General features: G+C 40.7%; 1 protein-coding gene across 4 annotated transcripts in view; it reads right to left on the bottom strand.

Annotated features, from left to right (window-relative positions):
* Nucleotides 1-25,120, bottom strand: part of ano2b (anoctamin 2b) — a 74,049-nt gene that overhangs the window by 25,208 nt on the left and 23,721 nt on the right. For 2 of the 4 annotated variants that reach the window (XM_087830439.1, XM_087830437.1), the window contains 16 exons: nt 23,095-23,193; nt 22,599-22,750; nt 22,179-22,233; nt 22,035-22,086; nt 18,400-18,455; nt 16,404-16,451; nt 15,629-15,693; nt 13,943-14,077; nt 13,215-13,375; nt 10,746-10,828; nt 10,363-10,449; nt 8,826-8,909; nt 2,317-2,391; nt 1,668-1,869; nt 229-340; nt 43-100 (listed from right to left, as the gene is read on the bottom strand). In XM_087830439.1, coding sequence (XP_087686565.1) covers nt 43-100; nt 229-340; nt 1,668-1,869; nt 2,317-2,391; nt 8,826-8,909; nt 10,363-10,449; nt 10,746-10,828; nt 13,215-13,375; nt 13,943-14,077; nt 15,629-15,693; nt 16,404-16,451; nt 18,400-18,455; nt 22,035-22,086; nt 22,179-22,233; nt 22,599-22,750; nt 23,095-23,193 — 1,524 coding nt within the window. The remainder of the gene's footprint in view (nt 1-42; nt 101-228; nt 341-1,667; nt 1,870-2,316; nt 2,392-8,825; nt 8,910-10,362; nt 10,450-10,745; nt 10,829-13,214; nt 13,376-13,942; nt 14,078-15,628; nt 15,694-16,403; nt 16,452-18,399; nt 18,456-22,034; nt 22,087-22,178; nt 22,234-22,598; nt 22,751-23,094; nt 23,194-25,120) is intronic. The other 2 variants (XM_087830440.1, XM_087830438.1) reach the window with 1 other exon arrangement.

Here is a 25,120-nt window from a genome sequence, read left to right as displayed (position 1 = left end):
AAATGAAAAACAAACTTATGTTTAAAGATAAAAATCACACACCTCCTCCATCCGAAAATCATTAAACACATACACATAATTTCCCGGGCGTCCAGCAAACCTGCAAAAACATACAAAAAAAACATTAGGTCCTTGTAGTGACACTAAAAAGAAGTGGGTGTCATTTTATAGCTGACATTTCAGATGTGGTGTTCATGGTACAATGGTGAACACAAACACAGGGCTTACCGTCCCTTGAAGAAAGCCACGTAAAAGATGGGAGCATATGCGTTCATAAACTTGAGTAAGAAGGCTTTCAGGATGAGCCGCTCTTCAAAGTTGGTTTCTGTTTTAGGAATCTCTGAAAAATAGTTGATGTGAAACATTGAGAAAGAGTTAGCACGGTATTTCATGAGGGCTACAGATAAAGAGGCATGCTAATAGAAATGAAATGGGGCCCATGTAAAAGAAACATGAAGCAAACACATGCACAGCTTTATTAGGCTTGTATTTCTAAGGCGTCCACATTATTTTTTCAACAGTGTGACTCTAGACTGTAATGACTGCACAAGAATGGCATCTGTTTAGCAGAAAGTGACAACTCTGCAAGTGAAGAGAGTTTAACATGATCACTGTGCTGGAAGTAGGTTAAAATACTGGAACTTTTCACATTGCACATCATCTCTCTCACACACACTCACGAGCACACACACACACACACACACACACACACACACACACACACACACACACACACACACACACACACACACACACACACACACACACACACACACACACACACACACACACACACACACACACACACACACACACACACACACACACTCTTCCCTCACATTTCTCCATCTAATTTTTTTCTATTTCAGAGGTTTTGAATATGAATATAAATGTAGGAAAACCCTCCTGGGATCACTGATGGGATGGCTGGAGCATGAAAACATCAAAGTTTTATCAAGCTGTCCACCATGAGGCAGAAGGACTCTTTCTCAGATACAGAAGATGATTACATGTTTTATCAAGAGACCTAGTTATTATTTTACTCCTAGCATTTGTAAATGTGTCATTCTGGATATTTGAAACAACTCACAGATTTCCAGAAATCAGGGTTAGATTAGATTCAAAGAGTAAATTACTAGCAGGATATGATTACCTTAGCTTAGAAACAAAACCAGGGCAATCTACTGGCCTAGCCTTAACGTAGGAAATATCAGTCTGTTGCAACTGTCATGCCAGTACATGTTCCCAAATAGTGATTTCCAAATTTTGGTTTGTTTTTCTTTTTTTTGTTTATATTGGTAAATAAACTGTAGTTAACAGGATGTATGAAGAGCTTGTATAAAATAAATAAATATATATATAAATCACAGAAACGACTAGTTTGGGGAGTAACTTTATGAACCACTTGCAATATTTTTTTAAAAAACTATATGTTATACTTACAGCACTTCAAAAAAAACATTTCTAAAGTTAATGAGACTTTGATGACTGTGAAACTTGATATCATGCATGGTGACCAGCATGGTGACTGTTAAGCTAAGCTAAGCAATCAAGGTTTTTATAGCAGTGTTCACCAGTGGATCCAGCCCCCCCCCATTCTCTCTGGTACTTGAAGCCAAAGTTACTTTACTAGAATAGAGTAAAATGACATCTGTGTGTGTCTGTACCTAGCTCAGTTAACCACACTGCCACAGCACCGTAGATTTCATCCAGAATCAAGATAACCACGAGGTTGATGATGACCGCGGTGGCAGTGACTGTCACCCGAACATTGTGCCTGATCTCCGGGTCAGGGCTCATCGCCATGATCGCAGAGATTGTGATGCGGTAAATGATGACGCCGAAAACTGCAGAAAATGTCAGCGCAAACTGGGAGCAAAAACACAAGCAAAGGAAGAGTAGTTATTACTCAAATCGTTATAGAGCAATGGCTAGACTTATTTTGCTCTCACACTTCAATTCTGAGAAAATGAAACTGCTAGGCTAGATCAGATGTAACCAAACCTTATTTTAAAATCATACATATCTCAGGGAGGGGGATAGTAATGTTGAGAAACTCGTGCTTAAAGTGGTAACTTTAGAAGGAAAAAATGTGCGCTTTGGTAAGTTTGAGCTAAAAGTATTTCTTTACTGCTAAATCCAACTGGAAAGAAGGATCTAATTGTATTCTGTTATCCGCTGTTGCTTGATGAGGTCAATCCAACCTTATAAAGTCAAATGGATCTTAAGAAAAAAAGGAATCCTTTTTATTCCCAGCTCTGCATATACATTTTTCTCATCCTACACTGGCCCTGAAACACATTTTTAAATACTCACCATGAAGAGGATAGAGGATACATTTATCAAGTATCCGGGAAGGCGATCTTTCCAGGTCAGCTTCTCTATAGGAGACTGACAGAAAGAACAGAGGAGGACAAAAGAGGGAAAATTCCAAATCAGTCATACAGGAATCTGTGGATCTTTAAGTTTGTTTTTAAATCTGTCATCCAGAACAGAGAGCCTACAGAGACGTCTTAAAAAGAGAGAAACAAAGCCGTTTCCTCCTTTTAAATGGTTTGTAAAACTGAGTTTAGAGCGAAACAAGCAGCCAGTGAATTTCACACGACCACGGGGAACATTACCACATCTCAGCACAGACATAAGGGAGCATATAAATGTGTTTTACTGTACGCAGCCTAAATTCAAACACTAGCTTGAGGACATTGTTTTATTCCAGAGAATCTCTAACATCCAGATGACTCCCAGCTGATTCATCCATTCTCCCAGGCATTAACCACATTAACTGGCTTCTACTTTGGAGCAATTTCAGGTGTAAGAAAACACAAGTATCTGCTTTCTTGCCAAGATTCAGATAGGAAGATTGATTTCTACAACCTCAAAAACCAGGTTACAGCAATGCATAATTTAAAATGCTAGGAGATGACAGAAGGATCTGGTTTTGCCCAGCTACTAAACCCTGTGCAAACAAAAGTCTCGCCCGGAATGTCAGAAATTTTAATAATGGAAAGTAGTTACAGTTTACAGTGGAACAAAACCCGCTGTCAAACTGTTTCAAATCTTCCAGCCCCAGGTGCACCACCTTATAGGCATATGGAAATAATGCATACATGAACATCTTCACACAGTGATAGGAAGTCAGTTTGCACACACAGAACTGAGTGGATCACAACCCTGTATACTCTGAAGAGGGATTATGCAGCCTGGCAGTGCAATGGCACCATCTAGTGAATATGATGGCATTGTACACCCTGCAATACAAGCTTTTTAAAAACAGAAACAGGCAAATATACATATGAACCGTGACGAATAAGCTTATACAGTGGGCTGAAAGAGGAGTGTTAGACATTTAATCTGAGATTTAGAGTAAGACACCACCTCTAGGTGTCTTACAAGGTTCAAAATAAGGATTTTGAACCTTGTAGAATTAAAATGAAGTACACATTTCTGCATGCAAGGACACATTTTGACATTTATTAGAACTACATTAATACTGGTCTAATTGCTTCAACCACTCAAGAGTTCTGCCCTTTAGTCATCTGAGGACCTCTTGGTTTTTTCACTAAATAGTAAATGCACATTTAGACAGCCTTAACCATTAAAGCATGTTTCTTTCATACATCATTAGGTAGTCCTTTTGGTTGCTCCAACATTTGCACTGCAGATCTGGGCTGTGTATGCTACATTCAAGTTATGTTTTTATAAAATTAATGTGTTTTTCAAGCCGAATACAAACTTTAAGAGACACATTAATTATGAGGTGTTAGCCATGTAAATTATTGGATTACAAACAAATGTCTTAAATGTGAAGTTTTTTTATTGTCACTTCAGTTCTACAACATTGTTCACTTTGCAGCTTTTGGCAAGTATTCCCAGAGAGACAGTGAGCCCAGAAGCCTTTCACTTGGGGTCAGGTTGTAGGTCGTTCGCTGCTGATTGAAGACCTATAACAAAAAAAAGACATCTAAGTAATTTTAAAAACCCAATTCTAATAAAGTTTTAGTTAAAAATGAGAATTTGCTAAGTAATAAGTAAGACTAAAAGTTAAAACAGAGACTATGACTTTTTATATCTCTCTGGCATTCTGGATTAGACTCCACCTGACTGGTTCTCCATTGTTGTGTTTCAAAAGTTCAGCTACTAATTTGTTAAATAATGACCTACAAAAGGACAAATCCAAGAAACCATTAACACCAAAATTATTTAAAAGGAACAATATTTCAGCAAAAACCAAAAACAATCAAAATAAAGCCATCTTCTCACTTCTCCTCACCCTTTTCCAGACTCTCTCTTAGCCTGGTTCAAATGCTAAAGGAAAATTTGATCACACTGGGACTCGTGACAAATTTCCACTCTGCTAGAGACAGAAGAGCAAAACAAGATTTAAATGAAATGTAAAATAAGGCTGCGTTAAACTGCAACAAGTTATCATCAGTAGTTTCTACTTTTCACAGACACTACCACGACCACTTCTATTATTAAATAGTACTATGTATACACTACTATTATTGCTACCAAGTATAAATTCTTCATATTAACCTTTTTTAAAAGACTATTACTAGAATAATAAAACGTGTTAGCACTTGAATGTAACGTTGGCACTATGTGCATACTTGTCAGTTTAGATCTAAGTGTGTAAATCAACTTGTGCGTTCTACTTTGTTTTCACATGGTAACCAGCAGCAGATGTCTACACTGTGTTCAGACAACAAACCAACACATTTAGTTAACTTACCGGATGGTTTTGGCAAGCTTCTTGAAAACGACCTCGTTGAGTCTTTTAAACTTGTGAACGCTGGAAAGTGTGTTTGTTTGCACTCAGAGTGCGACGTTGAGAAATGACAAACAGGTTTTATCCTGATTACAACTGACGAAATACATTTGATTTAAAAATACACAATTTTGCTAACATTTTTCTTTCTCATTATTCTGTTGGAACAAAGTCGTTAGCCTTTCAAACGGAGGGCCTTTCGTCTTAACTGAACATGCACATATTAAATATAAAAACTTTAATGGAAATGAAAGTGTTACATGGAACACAATGTGCTTTTCTGCTAAAGTCCATTATTCAGATTTATGCAGTCTCTCACTTCTATGCAGTGAGCAGAGTATAACATGAAAAATATTTTGATAAAAGACCAGAAACGAAATCAGCAACTTGTTTTTAATCTGTACATTTATCATAATTTTGAGAATCATGCCTTTTGGACATGAGCCTTCATTTCAAACATAATAAATGCTTTTCTTTCTGCCTCTTGCTCTCCCTCCCTCACTCTCACCCTGAAGCCTCTACATACACAAAGTGTATACAAAAAGACCTTCAGAGTGTGATGGCCATCCTGACCAAGAGAAAGAAAAAGGTAGGTCAGACTTTATATTTAGCTTGTAATGCCCACTGAGGAAAGACCAACAAAGCCTTTGCATTTGTGACAGACTAACCCTGGCTCTTAAATTGCTTGCTTTAAATTTCACTTTCAGTTCACACTCCAGTTGCCCTTTTAAAGTAAGTATTGCTGCACTCACTATGGATAGACTGCAAAACACTACTTCATCGTGCTTGAATATTTGAGTTGCTCCAGAGTATTGTGGACCAGAATCAATAAAAACTATGCTGGCTTGATTGCTGCAAAATGTAAGCAGATGCAGAAAAACACTGCATTTAATATATTAAGCAGTGGGGAACTGTTCTGGTATACTACATGGCTGTTTTAGCAAATAAATGTTTACATTTGCTTAAATGTTAAAAATGATGTTATACATAAAGTACCATTTCACCATTTTCAGGCACATCTAATGCAATGTAAGTGTCTGAGACCGAGTGCTTGTGCTGGCTTCCCTTAAGGATTCTGGGCTTTAAAACATGTGACCCTTTCTTTTTTTAGTTTGTCTTGTATTATTAGCACTAACATGCCCTGTAGTTCAAAAACTGATTTGAAACATTGTGACAGTGATTTGTCCGTCACTGAAGATTAGCCACTGATGTAGTTACGGCACCTTTACTGTCAGTTTGCAAATGTAAGCATGCAGCCTGTACTTAAAGTAGCCAAAATGAAAGCTCAACTTGATTTACCCAACATTTATACGTGCTTAGTATGCCGAAGGCATATTGCTTTAAAATAACAGGACCAACGTAGAAGACTCAAAAACCAAAGACCCATTTTACTCTCGTATATGTTCATATAATCTTTTGATTTGATCCTACAGCACATTCAGGTAACAATGGTTCAAGTGTGTGAGAGGGAGTTGTGTGTCGCCATAGTGACGGTCACTAATCTTACCCCTGGCTTCCTGCCCAGCATGCATCACTCCCACTCAGCCCGCCCTCCCTCCGTTTCTTTCCATCCTTCTACTTCTCCAAGTCGGCTTACTTGTGTTGTGCATCTTTTTGTCGTATAAATTTGTGTTTTAAGTCTCACACTTTGGCTACGTTCACACTGCAGGTCTTAATGCTCAATTCCGATTTTTTGATCAAATCCGATTTTTTTGTCTGCTCGTTCACACTACAAATAAAATGTGACAGCAAACGCGCTCTAGTGTGAACGCTCAAAGCAGCCCGCATGCGCAAAAGAAGATATCACACACAACGCGCTCTGTTTAGACCCAGAGCAAACAGTATTGTTTGACTGATGGCCCTTAATATAAAGACTTCGGACTTCACGTTTCCCAATTTTTGCTTTAAGTTATTTTGTTATTTACATAATAATGTAAATAACCTAATAATGATCCTTATTGCTGTTTTAGAGGAGCAGTGCTTCAAAGGATAGCTGCAGATTTCTGTCAGAATCTGCAGATTATACAGTACAAATAAAATGTTCACGTTTCTCCAACGTTGTCTTCCCAGCAGTTTCACCGGATGGCCAGGAAGCGTTCACGATGTCTTCTCTGGCGCTGATAATTGGCGTCTGTCTTGTGTCAGTGACGTAAAAGACGGATTTAATGCGACCTGACCATTCAAACAGCAGTCGCTTTCTGAAACATCGGATATGTATCGGATTCAGTACCACATACGAAAGTGACCCAGATCGGATTTGAAAATATCGGATTTGTGCCGTTCACACTGTCATACCATGATCGGATATGGGTCGCATAGGGTCAAAAAAAAAATCGGATTTGATGCGCTTTCGCCTGCAGTGTGAATGTAGCCTAAGTCACTTCTGCATTCACAGAATTCCATCCGCGTCTTGATGTCAGTGGTTTCCATCTCCTCCTTTAGCCAGCTTATTATCCCAGCAGGGTACCTGATCAGAGCTAGGTGTTGATAGCCTAGATTTTGTTTTTGCCATTCAGCTGACTCCTCAGGACTTGTCTGAACCTCTGCAGGTACTTGGTGTTTGCAGCTTTCATAGTGGCCTCTTCATGGTTCCCATTTGCCCGTGGGATCCCCAGGTACTTGTAGCTGTTTGTTTGTTTGTTTTTTGACAGTAGACCTAACTGCAATTAACTTGTCATACGAGCAAAGGTGTAACAAACAGTATGTCTCCGTTGAGTCCATTAATGTCATGTGGTACACCTGCGATGAGGAAAAAGCCCACAGAGATAAAGGTTGCAAAGAAGGATTAGCAGCTCAATTCATAAGGGGGTCCTGTTAACTGTCCAGCGACAAGGTTTGTAGAAAAGAAACCCTTTAGATCCAACAAATCATTTTACCTTTGCTGTGTTATAAAGAATGTTTCTTTTTTAAAGACTACATTGGAAGGATTTCTTAACATTAATTAGCTTAATTACCTGGGAAAACAGTACTACAGTGCTTTGGTTGAGAACTATTTTCAGACCTGGATTAATACTTTGATTCTTAAGAAGTGTGTAAAGCGTGTGTTTAGCCTGTTTAATGACAAGGCAGTTTGAGAAAGGAAAGACATGCACGAACTCATCCAGGGTGGAATAGACCCGGGCCTTGCAGCACATGGGTCACCTACCAGCACCCAAGTTGAGCCAGATTTCATTCCATTCTGAGAAAAAAGCAAAAATCATACACTACTATCTGAATTTTTCCCAGAGCACATGTTCCACAGGGTGACGTGGGCAGTGGAATGCAGGGTAATTTGGTGTGTCATGCCCTTCACTTGTGCCATCATTCCCACCAAGCTGGCAGGCGCACTCTTTTCCTTCCCTACTTTCTGTGTTTCTGTTTTCTGCCTGCTTGATTGCAGGATGTGATGAGCGGGGGAAGTCAGACTGCCAGCTGCTTGTCATCATCCTGCTCTGCAATAAATACCTAAATCCAACACTTTGACTGTGAAAACAGTGTATACACAACTGCCAGATCATGCAGTCTCTGTTAGTTTATTGCCCACTCATGTATTCGCATTTACCAACACCTGCTCTTCTCTGTCTGCAGCATTCATCTGCCTAAGCCCCTTCTTATCTCTCTCAGTTCTGAGCTCTCTGTTCTCTGAACTTCTCATACAGCAGTCCTTAGCTGCATTGGTGCCCTGGCCCTGCCTATTGCTTCAACCTCACCGTGACCTGCATTCAAACCCAACTCTCTCCCACCAACAATGAGCAATCTTGCATTCCTGTTCATATCTGTGCTCTGCTTTTGGGTTCATCAACTAGCCCAACTATATGGGCAATTTTAACTCCTGCTGTGGTCATCACATACCTGGATTTATATATATATGGGGTATGCTAGCAAACATACAAAGAAATACCTGCAAAGTGGAAACTGTAGCACCCTGAGGATGGGACAGGAAGAGAAGAACAGACAGCAGCCTGCAGGAGGGGAAAGAAAGGATAGGGAAAGCAAGGTGGGAGCAGGAGGGAAAAGAAAAGGACAAAAGAAAAGGACAGGTGGTAGAAGAGGACAGGGGAAGGAGAGGAGGGGTTACCGGTATTCCTGCAGACATGGCTGACAGTAGTTTTTGTCTCCATCTGTCCTTCCCTGTCACTGTCCCGTCCTCCTGCTTTGCTGGCTGAAAGACAGGGGGGACAAGTTACAGACACACAGACAGACAGACAGATACACAGACAGACAGACACACCCACTATCACTCAAAAGCTTGGAGAATGTTTTTCTCTTTGCACATAAAGCATATTTGTTTATATAAAATATAACATATTTATTTAAGTCGCATCGATTTACAACAATTCTATTAATTATGAATCACACCTCCTTTTTAATGGACCATCTGTGTAGGTGTACAGAGGCACACTTTCAGCAACAAGCATTCCTGTACTCCACATTATATTACCTTATACAAGTTTGTTAAACGTCTAAAAAAAACAAACAAAAAAAACCCCATGAAGGACCTAAAGACTCTGATAAAGTCAGGGTTGGGTACCAAACTGCACTTTTTATGTTACTGATTTAATTATCTACTGAAAACCAACTCACACTAAATCATTCGGTGCCAAATTTTAGGTAAGCGTAAGAAAGAGCATGACTATTACTAACTATCACTCAAGTTAACCAAAAGATCTCCCAGGTGTGGTTACGCTTTCAAAAAAAAACTTTTTTTTTTTTTAAATTGCGCGACGATTGCTCTATGTAACATTTGCAGAGGAAAATGAAGGAAAAAAATGGCAACACATCAAATCTGAGGAAACACCTGGTCAAACACAAAGTGCATTGGTTCTGAAGAGTGTCCCATATTTGATTGGCTGAAAGCCACCGAAGGACCTGCAGCTAACTTTCGCAAGTCTTTCGCCAACGTATAAGAAGTTGAACCCATTGATGGTGAGGAATCTTTAAGTGGCACACTAACAGCTCTATCAATTTCTTCATTGTGGTTGTGGGTCAGGGGGTAGAGTGGTTCATCTACTAATCAGAAGGTTGGGGGGGGTTCCTGGCTGCTCCAGCCTGCATGCCAAAGTATCTGTGGGCAAGATACTAAATCCTGAGTTGCAACCATATATGATCAGCTCCCAGGAAGATCTTTCAAGTTTTTCTATTTTTCTTCCCTAATCAATTTTGGGATGGTGTAATGGTGATCCTGTGTCATGTGAACCAGTTCCCTGCTTCCCTCTGGCAGCAGCAGGCAGCCATCTGTTACCACTGCAAAAGTATGTGGGCCAACAGGACTCAGTGTGATTGACCTGGTTTACACAGAGAATCTAGATCACTCCCAGTCATGAGATAATCTTGGACATGTTGAAAACCAAACCATTAGGCTCATTAGTAACCATCACCAACATGCACTACAGTATTTTCCCGTGTAAATCAATGAGGGATGAGCATTACTGTGCAATACCTTTCCGTTTATATTACTGACAGGAATAGGAATGGAATGGGTGAAAGGAAATTTATTTCCTTCATATTTGATTATGTATACAGATCACTGAATTTGAAAAACATGACTTGTTACCATAACACGTTCCTATAGTAAGCACTTTAATAGTATAGCTTTGTTTTCTTTGCCTTCCTACCTCATTCTTTTTCTTCTTTTTCTTATTGTTCTGCTTCTTCTGTCTTTTCTGCAGGAGGACGGTCTCATATTTTGGCCTGGGGTGTTCCTGAAAGAAAACAGGAGTGAGAAGGAGTTAGGTTCTGGTCATTCTATCTGACTCTCATGTGGGCATCTATGTGTATGCCATATGTACATTCCAGGCTAGTGTGGGATTAGCATTAGATGATAATGTGCCAATGTTAAGTGTCACTGCAGGAGGAGGTAGTGTGGCCACACGCAGATTGTAGGAGTGAAACTGGTTAAGAAAAGAGAAAAAACCTCTGCCAATCTGAATGTTCAGAAATTTTTCTGCTAATTCTGTAGGTTTGATGTGTTTATGTTTGCACTTTAGAAAGCATTTACCTCATCCTCCTCGATGCCTGTCAAGTCCCAGCTGAAGCTCAGACTGATCTGACGTCGCTTCCACTGTTCCAGAAATAGCACCGCTGCACGATCACACAAACAAGGAACTTTAATAAAGGTTACAGTATCGTAAATCTCCAATTGCAAGTTTCCAACTGCATCATATGACTTAAAAGTTGACCCTAAGTTTTTATTGTAGAGTTGACTAAACTACTTCTTTTTCAATTGCTTCAACGACATAGAGGGCAAGCAAGAAAGCAAGAGAGAAATAATGCATTTGTCCCCTAATTGCTCTTTGTAGGTGACTTGGTGTAATTTTAATTTACAGCTGCCCAACCTGAGCTGTTCCTATGACTTATTTGTAACATATATACTCATTTCTAATCGTGTCAATTCTGGTCATTGCCAATGAAGGATTTAACATCTTCCACCTCCCATCTTGCCTTTGTACCAGTCTCCAAACCAGACATAGTAACTCTCACTACTGTCCTGCAAACCTTTGCTTTCACACTTGCTGCTAATCCTGCTATCAACAAAATCACCTATTCACCTCTCATGTGCTGTATGTTGCTTTGGATAGCTGCCAACAGATGTTTAACTCATCTATCTTCAAAACATCTGCCGAGTGCAGCTTCACTCTTACACCCGTCACCCTCTCTTTCACACAAACTTATTCTGTCTTGTTTCCAGGGACTTGTCCTTTTCTCTCCACTGTATACCTCCACCTCTCCTGGCTCTCTTCCACCTGCTTCCTACTCTCACTACAGATCGTAATGTCATCTGTGAAAATGACACCCCACAGAGACTCCTGCCTGACCTCATTAATCAGCCTGTCCATTACTAGTGCAAACAAGAAGCCGATCCCTGATTAATCCCACTCAAAGCTCAAACATATGTCAATCCTACCACATACCTCACAGCTGTCTTACCATCTTCATACATGTCATCTACCAGCACTCTCACCCTGTCACTCCTTCCTCATACAGTACAACAGTTCAGCACTGGGCACCCTCTCATATGCTTTATCTAGACCATCAAAGACACAGTGCAGCTCCTTCTGACAGTCTCTATACTTTTCCATCAACACCCAAACATCACATCTGTAGTTCTCTTTCTCAGCACGAAGCCACACTGCTGCTCATTGATTGTCACCTCTCTTCTTAACCCAGCTTCAGCAACTCTTTCCCACAGCTTCATGGTGTGGCTCGTTAACTTTATCCCTCTGTATCTACTATGGCAGCGGTCCCCGACCCCCGGGCCACGGACCAGTACCGGTCCGTGAGTCGTTTGGTATCGAGCTGCGAGAGTTGAGGCTCGGGTGTGAAATTTATGGTTCTCAGGGTTTTTATAGTTTTTTTTATCATTATTTTTTTTATTGTTTTTATCGTTAACTCCGTTTCCCTGGGTCTTTTCCCATGTGTTATGCATAAATCTTCTTTTTGGTACCGTTACTGGTTTTATTTTGTTGTATTTATCCGCAACACCTTAGAGGCCAGTCTGTGAAAATATTGTTGGGCATTAAACCAGTGCATGGCGCAAGAAACGTTGGGGATCGCTGTACTATAGCTCTGCACATCAGCCATTTCTTCTCCATTCCTCAGTCATGCTCTCACTCTCCAAGATTGTGTCTGGTTACAAAGCCCACTGCCCTCTCTCCTACACATCTTTATACCACCACAGGTCTGCCACCTGAACCATCCACCTTCCTAATCTTCATCCTCTTCATAGCTGTCCTCACTTCCTCCTTACTAATCTTCTGCACTTCTTAATACACCATTTATCCTCCTCTGTCATGTTCTTTACATTCATGAGCTCCGTCCATCTTCTCAGCATACTCTATTCAGTCATTAGTAGAATTCCATCTCTATCCTTAACCACTCTAACCTGCTGCTCCTTCCTTAGTGTTCAGCCTCATGTAAATTTATACAGATTCTCTCAGGACATAAAATTCAGGTCATAAGATACAGTCCCAATCAAAAGTTTAGGACCACATGCCTTTAAAAGGCCAAATCTGTGCAAAAATGTGGATTGTGCGCTGCTAGAGACCCTGCTTATGCAGTTCAGCAACCCGACCCCGTTCAAAAAGGGAACATTTTGCCTTTGCCATCAGAACATGACAGTGTGACTACCGGACAGAAAATGACAATGAATCCACATTTTTGCACAGATTTGGCCTTTTAAAGGCATGGTGTCCTAAACTTTTGATCAGCTGTAAAACAGTCTGTTTCAGTTTAAGCATTGTTTTCAGTAAATTGCATGCTCAAAAAAATGTTTTGTCTCACTCCCATTTCTTCTTGTTGCATGTTGAAACTCTACTTGGAACCTTGTTAAGATCCAACCATGCCAAATATGGTTTTTGGCCATTTTTCAAGTGGTCTTAAACTTTTGATCGGGACTGTATCTCTGAGCATTTTCATAACCAGCCCACCTGTCATCTCGGTATGCATATGCACAAACACATAACCTTACCCCATAGAGACATGAAGATGGCAAAGAAGACAGTGGCAGGGTTATCGAAGAGGTGTGAAGCTTTGGCGGTTCCACAGGCAGTGCTGAGATGCCAGAAGTCACATGCTCGGTCACACAGAGGACACATGGTGAAATTGAGACGCTGGTCACACATCTCCAGACTGAAGAAGAGGGGGGAAAAAATATGAAGTCTAGAGTGCCCACCATTATATAACACGTGGTGTAGTGTTAATGTTTATGACTATAAGATTAACCGAGGCTCCATATTTCTGTCTGTGGATTCACTCTCACCTAAAAAGGCGCATGGATCTTTGGGTCTGTTACATTTAACCACAATAAATGAATGGAACTTTTAACACATAACCACAACACAAGCTTTTCTACTTTGACCCTATTCATACTTGGTGTAGGCTGAATTATCAGCCTTCCACTTCATCACACACACACAGAGCCAGCTGAGCCTTTTGTGCGCCACCCACACAACCCTGACTAAAGCCAGATACAGCAGGTATCTGGGCAATCCCTGTCTAGTAAATGTGTGTATGGGCATATGTGCATGCAATGGCAGGAACAAATCCTTATTTTCTGCATTATGCTAGAATCAGTATTTTAGGGAACATCTCATTCCATAACCACTTTTTACAGTGTGGGATTGTACAATGATTTTCTCTCTCAAATGAAACTGCAACAGTAAAACTAGAGATTTTTGCAGTGGATTTCTAATGTACCTTGGTATATTAGTGTCCATTGTCGCCACTCCATAGCCAAACACAATGATACCCACTATGGAAGCTGGTACAAGCAGCTGGGTGTACACGCCGAGCCATGCAAAGTAAAGGCCGATCTTCTCACCAAAGTACTTCCTGTGGGTAAGGAATAAAGCAGTTCATGGTTAGGGCACAGCAGACGCAATTAGTATGTAAAACAGGTGTAAGGATCCTGATGCTGTGTTTGACCCCAAAATAGATTAAGAGGGCTAATGCTCTTATTATTTAGGGTGCTTCCTACCTCTGCAAAGCCTTTAATAGTTGCTTCTTAAAGACTGGTGTACAAATTCTGCCTGAGCAAGATCTAAAGACTCCAACATGGACTTAATTAACCTTAACAATGGATAAATCTGTGCTACTTACTGCAGAGAGTAATCAAAATAGTATAATTAGTTACACTATTTAGTTATACTATTTAGAAGTACAAATCAACAGAATATATAGTAAATAGCAGCATCAAGTTTTTATGATTGTTAGAGGTGTATTACCACAAAGCAAATGTGTCCACATGTAATGAGATAAGCAACATTCTTCATTCTGTGTAATTTTGCTGAGTCAATAATTGTGTCAGTACATAGTATTTTAGCCCTCAGCCTACTCTATTGGGTGTTCTATTGGATTTAGGTCAGGCGAGCACGGGGGTCATTGAATGGTATCAGTTTCTTCATATTCAAGCAACTGCCTGCATTCTCTCACCATATGAAGCCGAGCACTAGGTGAAACCCGTCAGAGTAGGGTCTGACGGCAGGCCGAAGGATTTCATCCCCATATCTACTGGCAGTCAGGGTGCCAACACCCAGCATGCCGAGGTCTGTGGATATCCCTCCATGGATATATGCCTCCCCAGACCATCACCAACCACCACCAAACAGGGCATACTAAATGAGCTTGCATGCAGCATTACATTCTCCACAGCTTCTACAAACCCACGACTGTCACAGGTGCTTGGGGTGAACCTGCTCTCATCTATGAAAAGCACAGGGTGCAAGTAGTGGACCTGCTATGACTGGTGTTCTATGGTAAATGTCAAATGGGCTCCACAGTGCCAGGTAGTGAGCACAAGGGACATCGGGCCTTCAGGCCACCTGTATGAAGTCTGCTGGAGGTCATTTTGTAGCTCTGGTAGTTCTTATCCTGTTCCTCCTTGAGCACATACCAGTCCTGCTAATGGGTACAGCCCTGTCCAGCTCTCCTAGAGCAACTTCTGTGCTCCTAGAATCTCCTCTATGTTCTTGAGTCTGTCAATATTGGGTCAGGCTGAGATATAAAATTTGGAGTAGTAACAAATATAAATTCTTGATTTGTCAGTCTTACAAGGTGGTTTGGTTAGTAAGGAATCATTCATGACCAGTATACACATGGTGACTAGTAACGCCAAAGAACAAATGGGCATGTGAATATCTTAAGAACCATTTCACTAGCTGGCCGACATTCTTATTTTAGGTTTGACAGCATTTTTTAGTAGATAAAGGTGAATGGCATAAACATGAACTGAGCTGCTGTTTGGGGAAGGGCTCTGAGGGGACTGGCGGCGGCTCCCGTGCCTGGCAGGTCCCCATGTACATCTTTCACTAATCATGTATGGCAGAGTCATATTAAATTAAAAGAAAAACTGAGGTCTTTGTGTTGATGCTGTGGTTACTTTACCTGACTAGATCAATGGGTTGGTACTTGTAAAAGGCTGAGTATCTAGCCCACTCTTCATGCAGAACCTGACAGACAAGACAAAGCAATAGAGAGAAAGGGAGAGGGAGAGAGAGAGAGAAAGAGAGAGAGAGAGAGAGAGAGAGAGAGAGAGAGGGAGAGAGAGAGAGAGAGTCAGTGTGGGCGTATTTTGTCATGTTGTAAGTTGAAAATGATTCTCAGAGGTAGAGCTCATCTGTAGGCAGTAACATTCTGATTGGCCGAATTAAACCTCAGTGGATGAAGCCAACAAGCTGCAGTATAAGTAACATTATCCTGCAGCCAAGTGAAATGCAGTAAGAGAGGAGGAAAACCGCATTATGAAGCCTGGTGCTCCTCGTGCTTAAAAGATAAAAATCTAACAAGGTATGTGGTTGAACTAGAACATGTTACAAAAACTGGAGTAAACACAAGGATAAAGACTAATCCTCTCAATTTTCACATTTCAATTTTCTATTAATATTTTGCTTTGAAATTTGAGTCGGATCCTGGTTTTTTTGCACTTTGAGAGGAGTTTTGTAAACATGTTAGATGTTGGAAAAAAATCAAATTAAATATGAGATGAGGATGGCAAACTAAAGCTCAGTTGTTCAGAAAAGTGGAGGTCCCTTTTTGAGTTGCTGGGAGTTAACATGTTTTGGACAGCTGACTTGATCGAGACAATTCAGTTTTCATAGCTGTACCACATCACTTAAAGGAACAAAGGGGGTGACAGGAATGAAAGGCTGAGTCAACGCACCTGTCTGTCGTTCCTCTCCTCCAGGTGTCCGATGACCTTGTAGTCACCCTGAGCAGTGAGAAGAGAGGATGAAAAGCATGAGTGCACACAGGCAGCACAACAGGCAGCACAGTGCACTTGTGGAAAACATGTAGAAATACAGAAATTAAAAACACTCGAAATACAGTATTTGAAGTTGTTAAGAGCAGATAATGTGGTAAGAGGAGGTTGTCTGAAGTGTTAATATCAATCAAGTTAGATGTCAGAGTTGTTGTCAGTTTTATAGCTGGTTAAACCACGGGGCCATGCCAGTGTATCTTTAATTTAGAGCCAAAGACTGTTCAGAAACTGAAATTATCATTTTAGGTCAGAGAAGGCATATGATAGACTCCAATTTGTTCATTTAAATGGATTTTTCTACACACTAAGGTTAAATATGTAGATCCACAGGGTTCTATGCTGGACCAATTCTATTACACATGCTTCCCTTAGGCAGCATAATTCGACATACATTTTCATTTCTATGCAGATGAAACTCAGCTAATTGGTGTGTATCATTTACTTTCATAGATCCCCTGAGCTGTCTTAAAGAAAAAGACTGGATAACCTCTAATTTACTGCTTCCAAAATCAGATCAAACTGGGGTTATTCGACTCACTCCTAAGGATCTTAGAAATCTGGTGGCCGCTTAGCCTCATTACCTTGGGTTCAAGTATCACCGTAAGGAATCTATTATATTAAACAAATATTTAGGACTTCTTTCCTCCATTTGTGCAATCGCTTAAAAAATAGAAATATCCTGTCTAAGAGTGATGCTGAAAAACTATTCCATGCATTTATTTGTTCTAGGAAAAATGATCCAACGTGCTGCAGCCAGAGTACTGACAGGGACTACAAACAGCTTTTTCACCATACTGGTTCCTCTTCAATCACTGTTAAAGCTGGGATTATATTTAAAATCCTTGTCCTCACAAACAAGGACTTAAATAATCAGGCCCCAGTAGAGCACTTTGCTCTCAGATTTCCTTCTGGTTCCTAGGATATTTAAAAGTGGAATGACAGGCAGAGTCTTCAGGCCCCTCTTCTGTGGAACCAGCTGCCAGCTTGAACTTAAAAGCAGAGAGAGTGTCTTCTACGTTCAGGCTTAAAACTTTCCCTCTTGTTAAAGCTTAGCTGGGGCTGGATCAGGTGATCCTGTATTTAGTGTAACTAAACACTACAATAGACACGGCTTGCTGGGGCTTTCCATGATTCACTTAGCAATTCTTTCTCACTCACTTGTTTTTGCCTCAGCATTTAATTATCAGATATTCAATTCTGGCTCTCTTCCTCAGTACATGTTTTGTCCAATTTCCTTCCACTCACCCTCAACCTGTCACAGCAGATAGCTGCCCCTCCCATAGCCTGGTTCTGCTGAAGAGTTCTTCCTTCCCTTCTTGATACATGTTCAATCATCCAGGTAAGTAAATCTCCAAAAGTTGATTCTGTTCATCTGGACGTAGTGTTTTGTGGAAGAAACGTTTCGTCACTCATCCAAGTGACTTCTTCAGTCTGCAGTCAGCTGAGTCTAAAGAAGTCACTTGGATGAGTGACGAAACGTTTCTTCCACAAAACGCTACGTCCAGATGAACAGAATCAACTTTTGGAGACTTCCTTCCCACCGTCGCAAAGTGCTAGCTTAAAGGGGGTCATATGTTTATTGGGCTTTTCTCTCTGTCATTGTAGGGTCTTTACAATACAAAGTGCCTTGAAGCGACTGTTGTTGTCATTTGGTGCTGTTTAAATAAAACTGAATTGAATTATCACACACAAAATATAATTAGATAATCAAAAATTAACACAGAACAGGTAATTCTTCCTTATATGTACCCGTTAATTTCAAAATACTAGTCAGTATTTTGCTAAGTCATTTGTCAGAGTGTAAGATTTCTACTCCAAGAATGTTTCCACTCACTGAAAATTGAAATCTAGTAAAACACATTAAAACCATCAGCGTCTCAGGGGACTTTGCACTTACATCGTGAAGAGGGAAGGCAGCGTCATACACGCCTTTAGCTATCAATGTGCTGATGCCTGAAAGAGAGAGAGCAGAGACGTGAGACAACCCCAAGAGAGTTTGAGTGTCATTTATGAGGGGTTTCCTTTTCCTGCTAAGCATCGTGAATTGCATCCTCTGAAAAGACGACAGTTTTTACTTGCATTGAAAGACCAAGTGAGGTTTCAACCAGAAACTCAAACAGCTGGCAGGGCTTTTAAAAAAAGAAGTGTTTGAGGCATTTTTTATTGAAAAAGAATTAAGGATTGAGGTTAAAATAACTGTTCCAGGCTAAGGGGAAATTAATTTTTAGACAATGTAAAAAAGCACCTCCTTTTATTTATCCAATATCCAGCAATCCATACTTGTGATTCGATTTTTTTAAGGATTTGTTGAATCAATCCCAAAAGGATAAAGGATAAAAGAAAAATGGTTCTTTCCCTACACGTATTGTATAGCCTGTACCATTTTAAAAAGTCTGGTTTTCAGTGTCAGACAGACTGGTTCTGTCTTTTGCCCTTGAAAGTTTTCACACGTTAAATCGCGGCTTGCCCGTTACCTGTCAATGTCAGGGGTGGACGCTGATGCATGACATGACGCGGCATACACAACCACCTCTGCCATCAAACTAACTAATCAATTATCAGTGCCTCAAAGGGGACACGGACCTATGCAGCGATTAGCTGTGCTATTAATGAACATCACGACCAACACACATACACCTACGCATGAATGCTCACTCAACCAGCCAGAAACAACCACAACTCCCAGTGGCCCCTGCTTCAATCTCAGCCTGACCTGGGAAGTATGACCCACTTGTAGAAGAGATGGAGTAAAGCAACAGAGACACAGAGAGGGAGAGTGTGTGTGTGGGGATTGTGTGAGCCTGGGGGGGGGGGGGGGGGGGGGGGGGAGAATAGAGGTTAAAAAGATGCAACTCTATTTTTCTCGTCCCTTTTTGCCCTACAGCTTCATTAGTGCCCGCTGGCTGAGACCTTCTGCTGTGATAGGCAAGCCAACCAGACATATGGTGGACATTAGAAATGAAACTGGGATCAGCATATCTATATGGGTCTGATGGGCATTAGTGCGACGGGCAGATGCAACCATAATCTGCGTCTAATTAAATGCTATAGTTATATAAACAGGAAAGAGCTGCACTAACAAGGAATCAGGGGATACCTGATACCATGCAGTTCTTTCATGTCTCATGCAGACAAACAGTGGTGGATATATTTTAATGGAAATTCCAATGAAAGTACAATAAAGCCTTTAAGACAGCCGTCATCTGCGTGCCTTGCATGTTTATTTTCTAGATTACCTCAACAAATTATGGGTCACGCACAATTGCACAAACAAAGAGTGCGGCTGAACATATTGACTTAGCTGCTGAATGTCCCTATGGGTGTCTATGGTTAAAGGAAATGTTATTGAGCAGCCTTTCTAGGAACGGCCTGGTGGGAATAGGTTGTTGGGAAAATGATCTCTGTGTCATCCAACTATGCAGCACAGCACTCATTGTTTAGACAACCACTTGAACGTCACTTTATCTCTCTAGTGCACAAACAGCTTGCATGGCTCTGCGTCCTTCTAGTACCTTCTTCTTCCTAAACTAAGAATTATTGCTGTATAACATTTAACTACAATTCTATAGTTTTACCTTTAATGCTTCACAACAGAGAACAAGACAATGAGATGCTCGGTGTTATTTAGTTTATCATCATTGACTCAAATAAATGTTGCCTGATTGCTACACCCTGTTTGAAGGGTGCTATAAAACGGGTGTAGTCAGTGAGGTAACAGCAGTATTGTATACGTATTGTAGACAGATCTAAGTAGCTTGGAAAGAAAAGCCAGTGGATTTCTTTAGGTTTCTTGAAGATGTTTCACCTTCATCAGAGAAGCTTCTTCATTTCTAAGACCAAATGGTGGAGTATTTAATCCCTAGTGGGAGTGTCCCTTAAGAGGGCGGTTGACCCGCTATTGATTATAATGGATTGGATTTATATAGCGCTTTTCAAGGCACCCAAAGTGCTTTACAATGCCACTATTCATTCACTCTCGCATTCACACACTGGTGGAGGCCACAGCTGCCCTGGGGCAGACTGACAGAAGCAAGGCTGCCATATCGCGCCATGAATGCCTCTCTGGGTAAAGTGTCTTGCCCAAGGACACAACGACCAACGACCAGGACAGAGAGCCCGGGGATCGAACCGGCGGTTTTCCCAACCCCCTGAGCCACGGTCGCCCCATTATGTGCCTCATCACATGAGCCAAGGTGTGAAAAAGGGTGTAGGTCATTATCAGCAGAGTTTTCAGGTGAAACTATTGTGAGACCTTGGCTCACCCAATCATGTGACCTATTGAGATTAAGTCACAGAAGATGTGAGTGGGCGTTGAGGTGTCTGGGGAGGGATCTCAAAACTGGCTTGTAAGTTGGCAGACAGTTGGTGTTGTAAGCCACCCCAAAGTGGACAATGACAAGGCAATGTTGTTTCATTTGTCATTCTGCTTCTTCCTAGTTGGTGTCTGACCTTTATCCTGTGCATCTTTAAACAGGTGGTTATCCCAATTCATCAAATCTGTAAAGAGCTTTCTTTACATGTGTGTGTTCCTTTTCTTTCCATTCTGGCTTACAGGGAATGTTTTCAGCCCGGTGTTCTTGGGTTCTGATTACTCCAATGTTGTGTTCCAGAGGGTGGAGTCAAAGAGTGGGTACTGATATGTGTGTGGGCTTCTGGTAAACTTCCAATGTTGAGGTTTCCATTCTCCTCAATGTGCACAGCACAGTCCAGAAATGGCAAACTATTATCCTTCTTGTCTTCCCTGGTGAGCTTCATGTTTCTATCCACTGAATTGAGGTGAACAGTGTAGGCTTCTACTTCTTGGGTTTTGATTTTGACCCAGGTGTCATCCACATATCTGCAGCAGTAGAAGCTTACAGAAAGTCCAGTCACGTTTCTTCCGAGTGCCTTAGATTACCATGATCTGGATGACTGAGAACCTACACATCCATATTGAATGCAAACATATTTTGAAGCAGGGTTTTATTTTCATAGGCTCTGGTGTAGACCAGTGGTTTAGAGGTTTTTATGGCACACCAAAGAGCAAAGCAAAATTTCCAGCAACACCTGTTTTTATATCTGCAGAAGAGAGTGTTTATGTCATCTGGAACACCAGATCCTTTTGCATTAAAAAAAAAAAAAGCTTGACACTATGCTAGCAAATGATAAATTCACATAAACCTTCCTCAAGACATACCAGTGTGTCTCTCCACACCATCTGGTAAGAAGCACTGGTGTAGAAATAATCTAAAATGAGTTCGTTCTGGGAGTAACCAATGGCTGACCAAATTTCAGGAGGCTGGGAAGGATATGCTTGGAGGAGTGTTGCTGCTTTCCAGCACAGGTGAATGAGATCAATTATACTGCAAACTATTTTAGACTAGCAACATGACAATTAAAAAAAATGAGTGAATAACTTCGTGACTTCTATTAGACACTGATGCCTTCAGCAAACCACTTGAGATCTGCTATTGGAGTCTATTGGAATACACATTTAAACACTGATAAAGCAGAGGCACAGCAAACTTCTAATTAAATGCTTTGTACCCTCACCTATGGTTTGACAGGTTCGTGCACACACCGTCCGTCTCAGGATCTCATAAACCTGTGGAACAATTCAGCTTGTTAGACTGGAAAAATTGACTAATCTTGAAAAAATATGATACAAGAGGTAGTGATGTAAACATAGAGACTTACTATTCTGCCCCTTGTAGAATTGTCAAAGAAAGTGTCTTTAGATGTGATGTTGTACCTGAAGGAAACACAACCAATGAACACTATGGTACACTATGGCAGGGCTGCTAAGGTTTTTGCAAAACATAGTCTTTTCAACTTCAAGCACAAAATACACCTGCAACAACACCAAACAGGTGGCTGTGCGTTACAATTTTGTGGTTTAAAAAAACAAAACAAGTGTAGTGACTTTTTTTTCCACAATAAATGATTTGACATCATTTGTTGTTTAGGTTAATAGAAGGTTGTGACTATAGCATCCATAGTCAGATCCAACTAAGGACCAGCCCTGGCACCAGACAGTTGTTTTTCTTATCATTACTTATACTGAAACCATAAAATAAGGCTCTATAGAAAATAAATCTGTGTTCATATTTATCTCACAAGTGTAGCTTGTCCCTGGAGAAGCAGTGTGAAAGAAATTTGGTGCGTCCATGATCTTGATGTGGTACTTTCGGCTGGAAAGGCTTGGTCAGCGTTCTCCACACTGTGCTCATACTGGAGCCGAAACCAGTTTCCTCTTTGATTTCATAACTCTGGGGTAACCAAAACATACAGAGTTAACCATGTTACTACCTGTTAGATACACACATCCAAAGAACTTAACACTGTCTGAGAATTAAAGACCTAACACTGAGTGGTACTGCAGTAATAACCCCACATGTAAATATAATTATGGGTATGACCGTCTCTGTACTTTTCACTGAATTTAAAAAAAAAACTGGCATACCAAAGTCTTAGACTTATTTCTTAAAATGTTACAACCCTTAAGTTTATTGCAATAGCCATTATACTTAAAATAACTACAAAGACACAATATCAACTTCAGCTGTTTGCTAACCCAACAAGAAACTGCTGCAGTGAGGTACTCTGATCTTACCGTCTTGGTGGGGACTCTAATCTTGAGAAACTCGGCCTCTCGACATAATACTGGCCATGGTGCGTGGACTCTGGTAAAGCTGGGGCCATGGCTCTTTAACTGAAAAAACAAAAAAAATCAGTTGTGTTTATGTAAGCAGTTTGGGAAATTAAACATGCTAATCAGATGCAAACACAGTTTTGATTAGCAATGATTCACTGTTTACAAGTACTTACCATGACTGAGCTTGTTTTCTACCAATAATGCTTTATTGCCCTCAACTTTTTATGCTCGGGGAAATGTATCAGCAGACTGCTTGGCTGACAGTACCTGCTGTTTAAAAATGCTTACCAGACCATCTGCCAATACTGCTTTGCAATCCAATACAGCAGACTTTGTTTTAGCAGGAGAGACCTAAATACATTCTGCTCCTCACTTGATATTTTCGCTTCTCAGTGCTTTTTCCCTCGAGGCCTTACAGTTGACATCTGCAAGGGCCAACTCAACATTTTGCATTCAACACGGAGTTTTCTTTGAAATCCAAGCCAGGTGCAACCAATCCTTGCCATCATTCTGACCTACAGAAAAGCTTTGGCTAGCCTGTTTAGCCAGCAGCATTCCTCTGACATCTATTAAAGATAGATGTGTCCTGTGCTCCTACAGCAAAGCCTGGAGCCGTTTGGTGCAGAATGTTCCTAACACATTGGAGGTTTGTTTTTTATGTTTTTACCTCCAACTTCAAATGTAACATATTAATTGTGTGTAAGATGAAATTCTGACTCATCTAGCTGCTAATGAATCATGTTCCAGTGCCCACACGGTAATTAGTATATTAATATTAATATGCATTAGCAAAATTTGATAATTGGTTGCTTCAAATAGCACCGAGAGATACATGATTGAATTTCTGAATACGAGCGCAATGACAAAACTTCTTCTGGATTCCTGTGGCTGAATATAAATAGAAAGTATAAGTGAAGCAACACATTTCCAAGAAATTTGTTCCAAAAATAAATTCAAAAAATTGTTTCCAGCAGGCCTGATGGACCTGGTTTTTAGTGTGAGTGAGAGTGTAAATGAAATGAAAGCGGAGCCAGTGGGGGATGACAGCCAGGTAACCTTACCCTCCTTAGACCCCCCCATTAGGTTCTGCAAGAGGGGGGAAGTGAAAAGAGAAAGGTGGTATGGCAAATGACAGAAACCTGAAACTATTCCCTTTCTCCTCTCGACTCCTACTCTCCTGAGATCTTTCACTCCCCCTCACCACCCTCCCCTCCTCACATATATTACTGTAGCTTGTGCTGCCCGCTAGACACTGTTTCACTGACTGATTGACTGCCTCACTGTCACTCTTACTGCTCTTATTTCATTATCATCTCTCTCCCTCTGTCACATCCACACAGACTTTAGTCCCACACATCGCATACAGCTGAATGCGAAGGCACCTGAGATTCACCTCGCTTTAATAAGATGTATTTGTTATAAATAATCCATATGCGCGCGCACACACAAACAAAATGTACTTTTACCATTTACAGATGACCAAAAGAAACTAAAAGTAAATTAATTAGTGAGTAAATTATCTCACTAAAGTACGAGGAGACTGAGTTGAATGGGAAATTGAAGTGCTTTCACCTTGTTGCTGTCCTGTTACACACTGATCTGTCACATCACAGTATGTTTATGTGTCATGGCAAAAAGCTTACATTTCTGAGGACTTGAGAGGTTGTTTATGCTTATCAGACTATAAAAGGGTTACATAATTCACCCCAAACAGGCAGATAATGTAAAAAATTAAGGAAATCGAAGACCACTACCACTCTCCTCACGGGTGGTTGATCAACAAAGATCATTCCACGAGTAAGAGGTGTTAAAGTCCAGAGCAACGTCTAATCAAGCAAAAGCCTGCAACTACAACTGGTCTACTGTTTTAGGTTTATGAGTCCATCACCAGGAGATCACTGAATGCGTGGTGTGCATGACAGGATTAAAACAAAGAAGGAAAAGGACATTGCTGCCCATCTGCAGTTTGTGAAAGATCACATGG

Source organism: Neolamprologus brichardi, chromosome 17, assembly GCF_056152115.1.
Source record: "Neolamprologus brichardi isolate AB-2024 chromosome 17, ASM5615211v1, whole genome shotgun sequence".
Classification (NCBI taxonomy): Eukaryota; Metazoa; Chordata; class Actinopteri; order Cichliformes; family Cichlidae; genus Neolamprologus; species Neolamprologus brichardi.
Note: the sequence above shows the minus strand (reverse complement) of the source record. Positions and strands in the feature narration are given on the sequence as shown.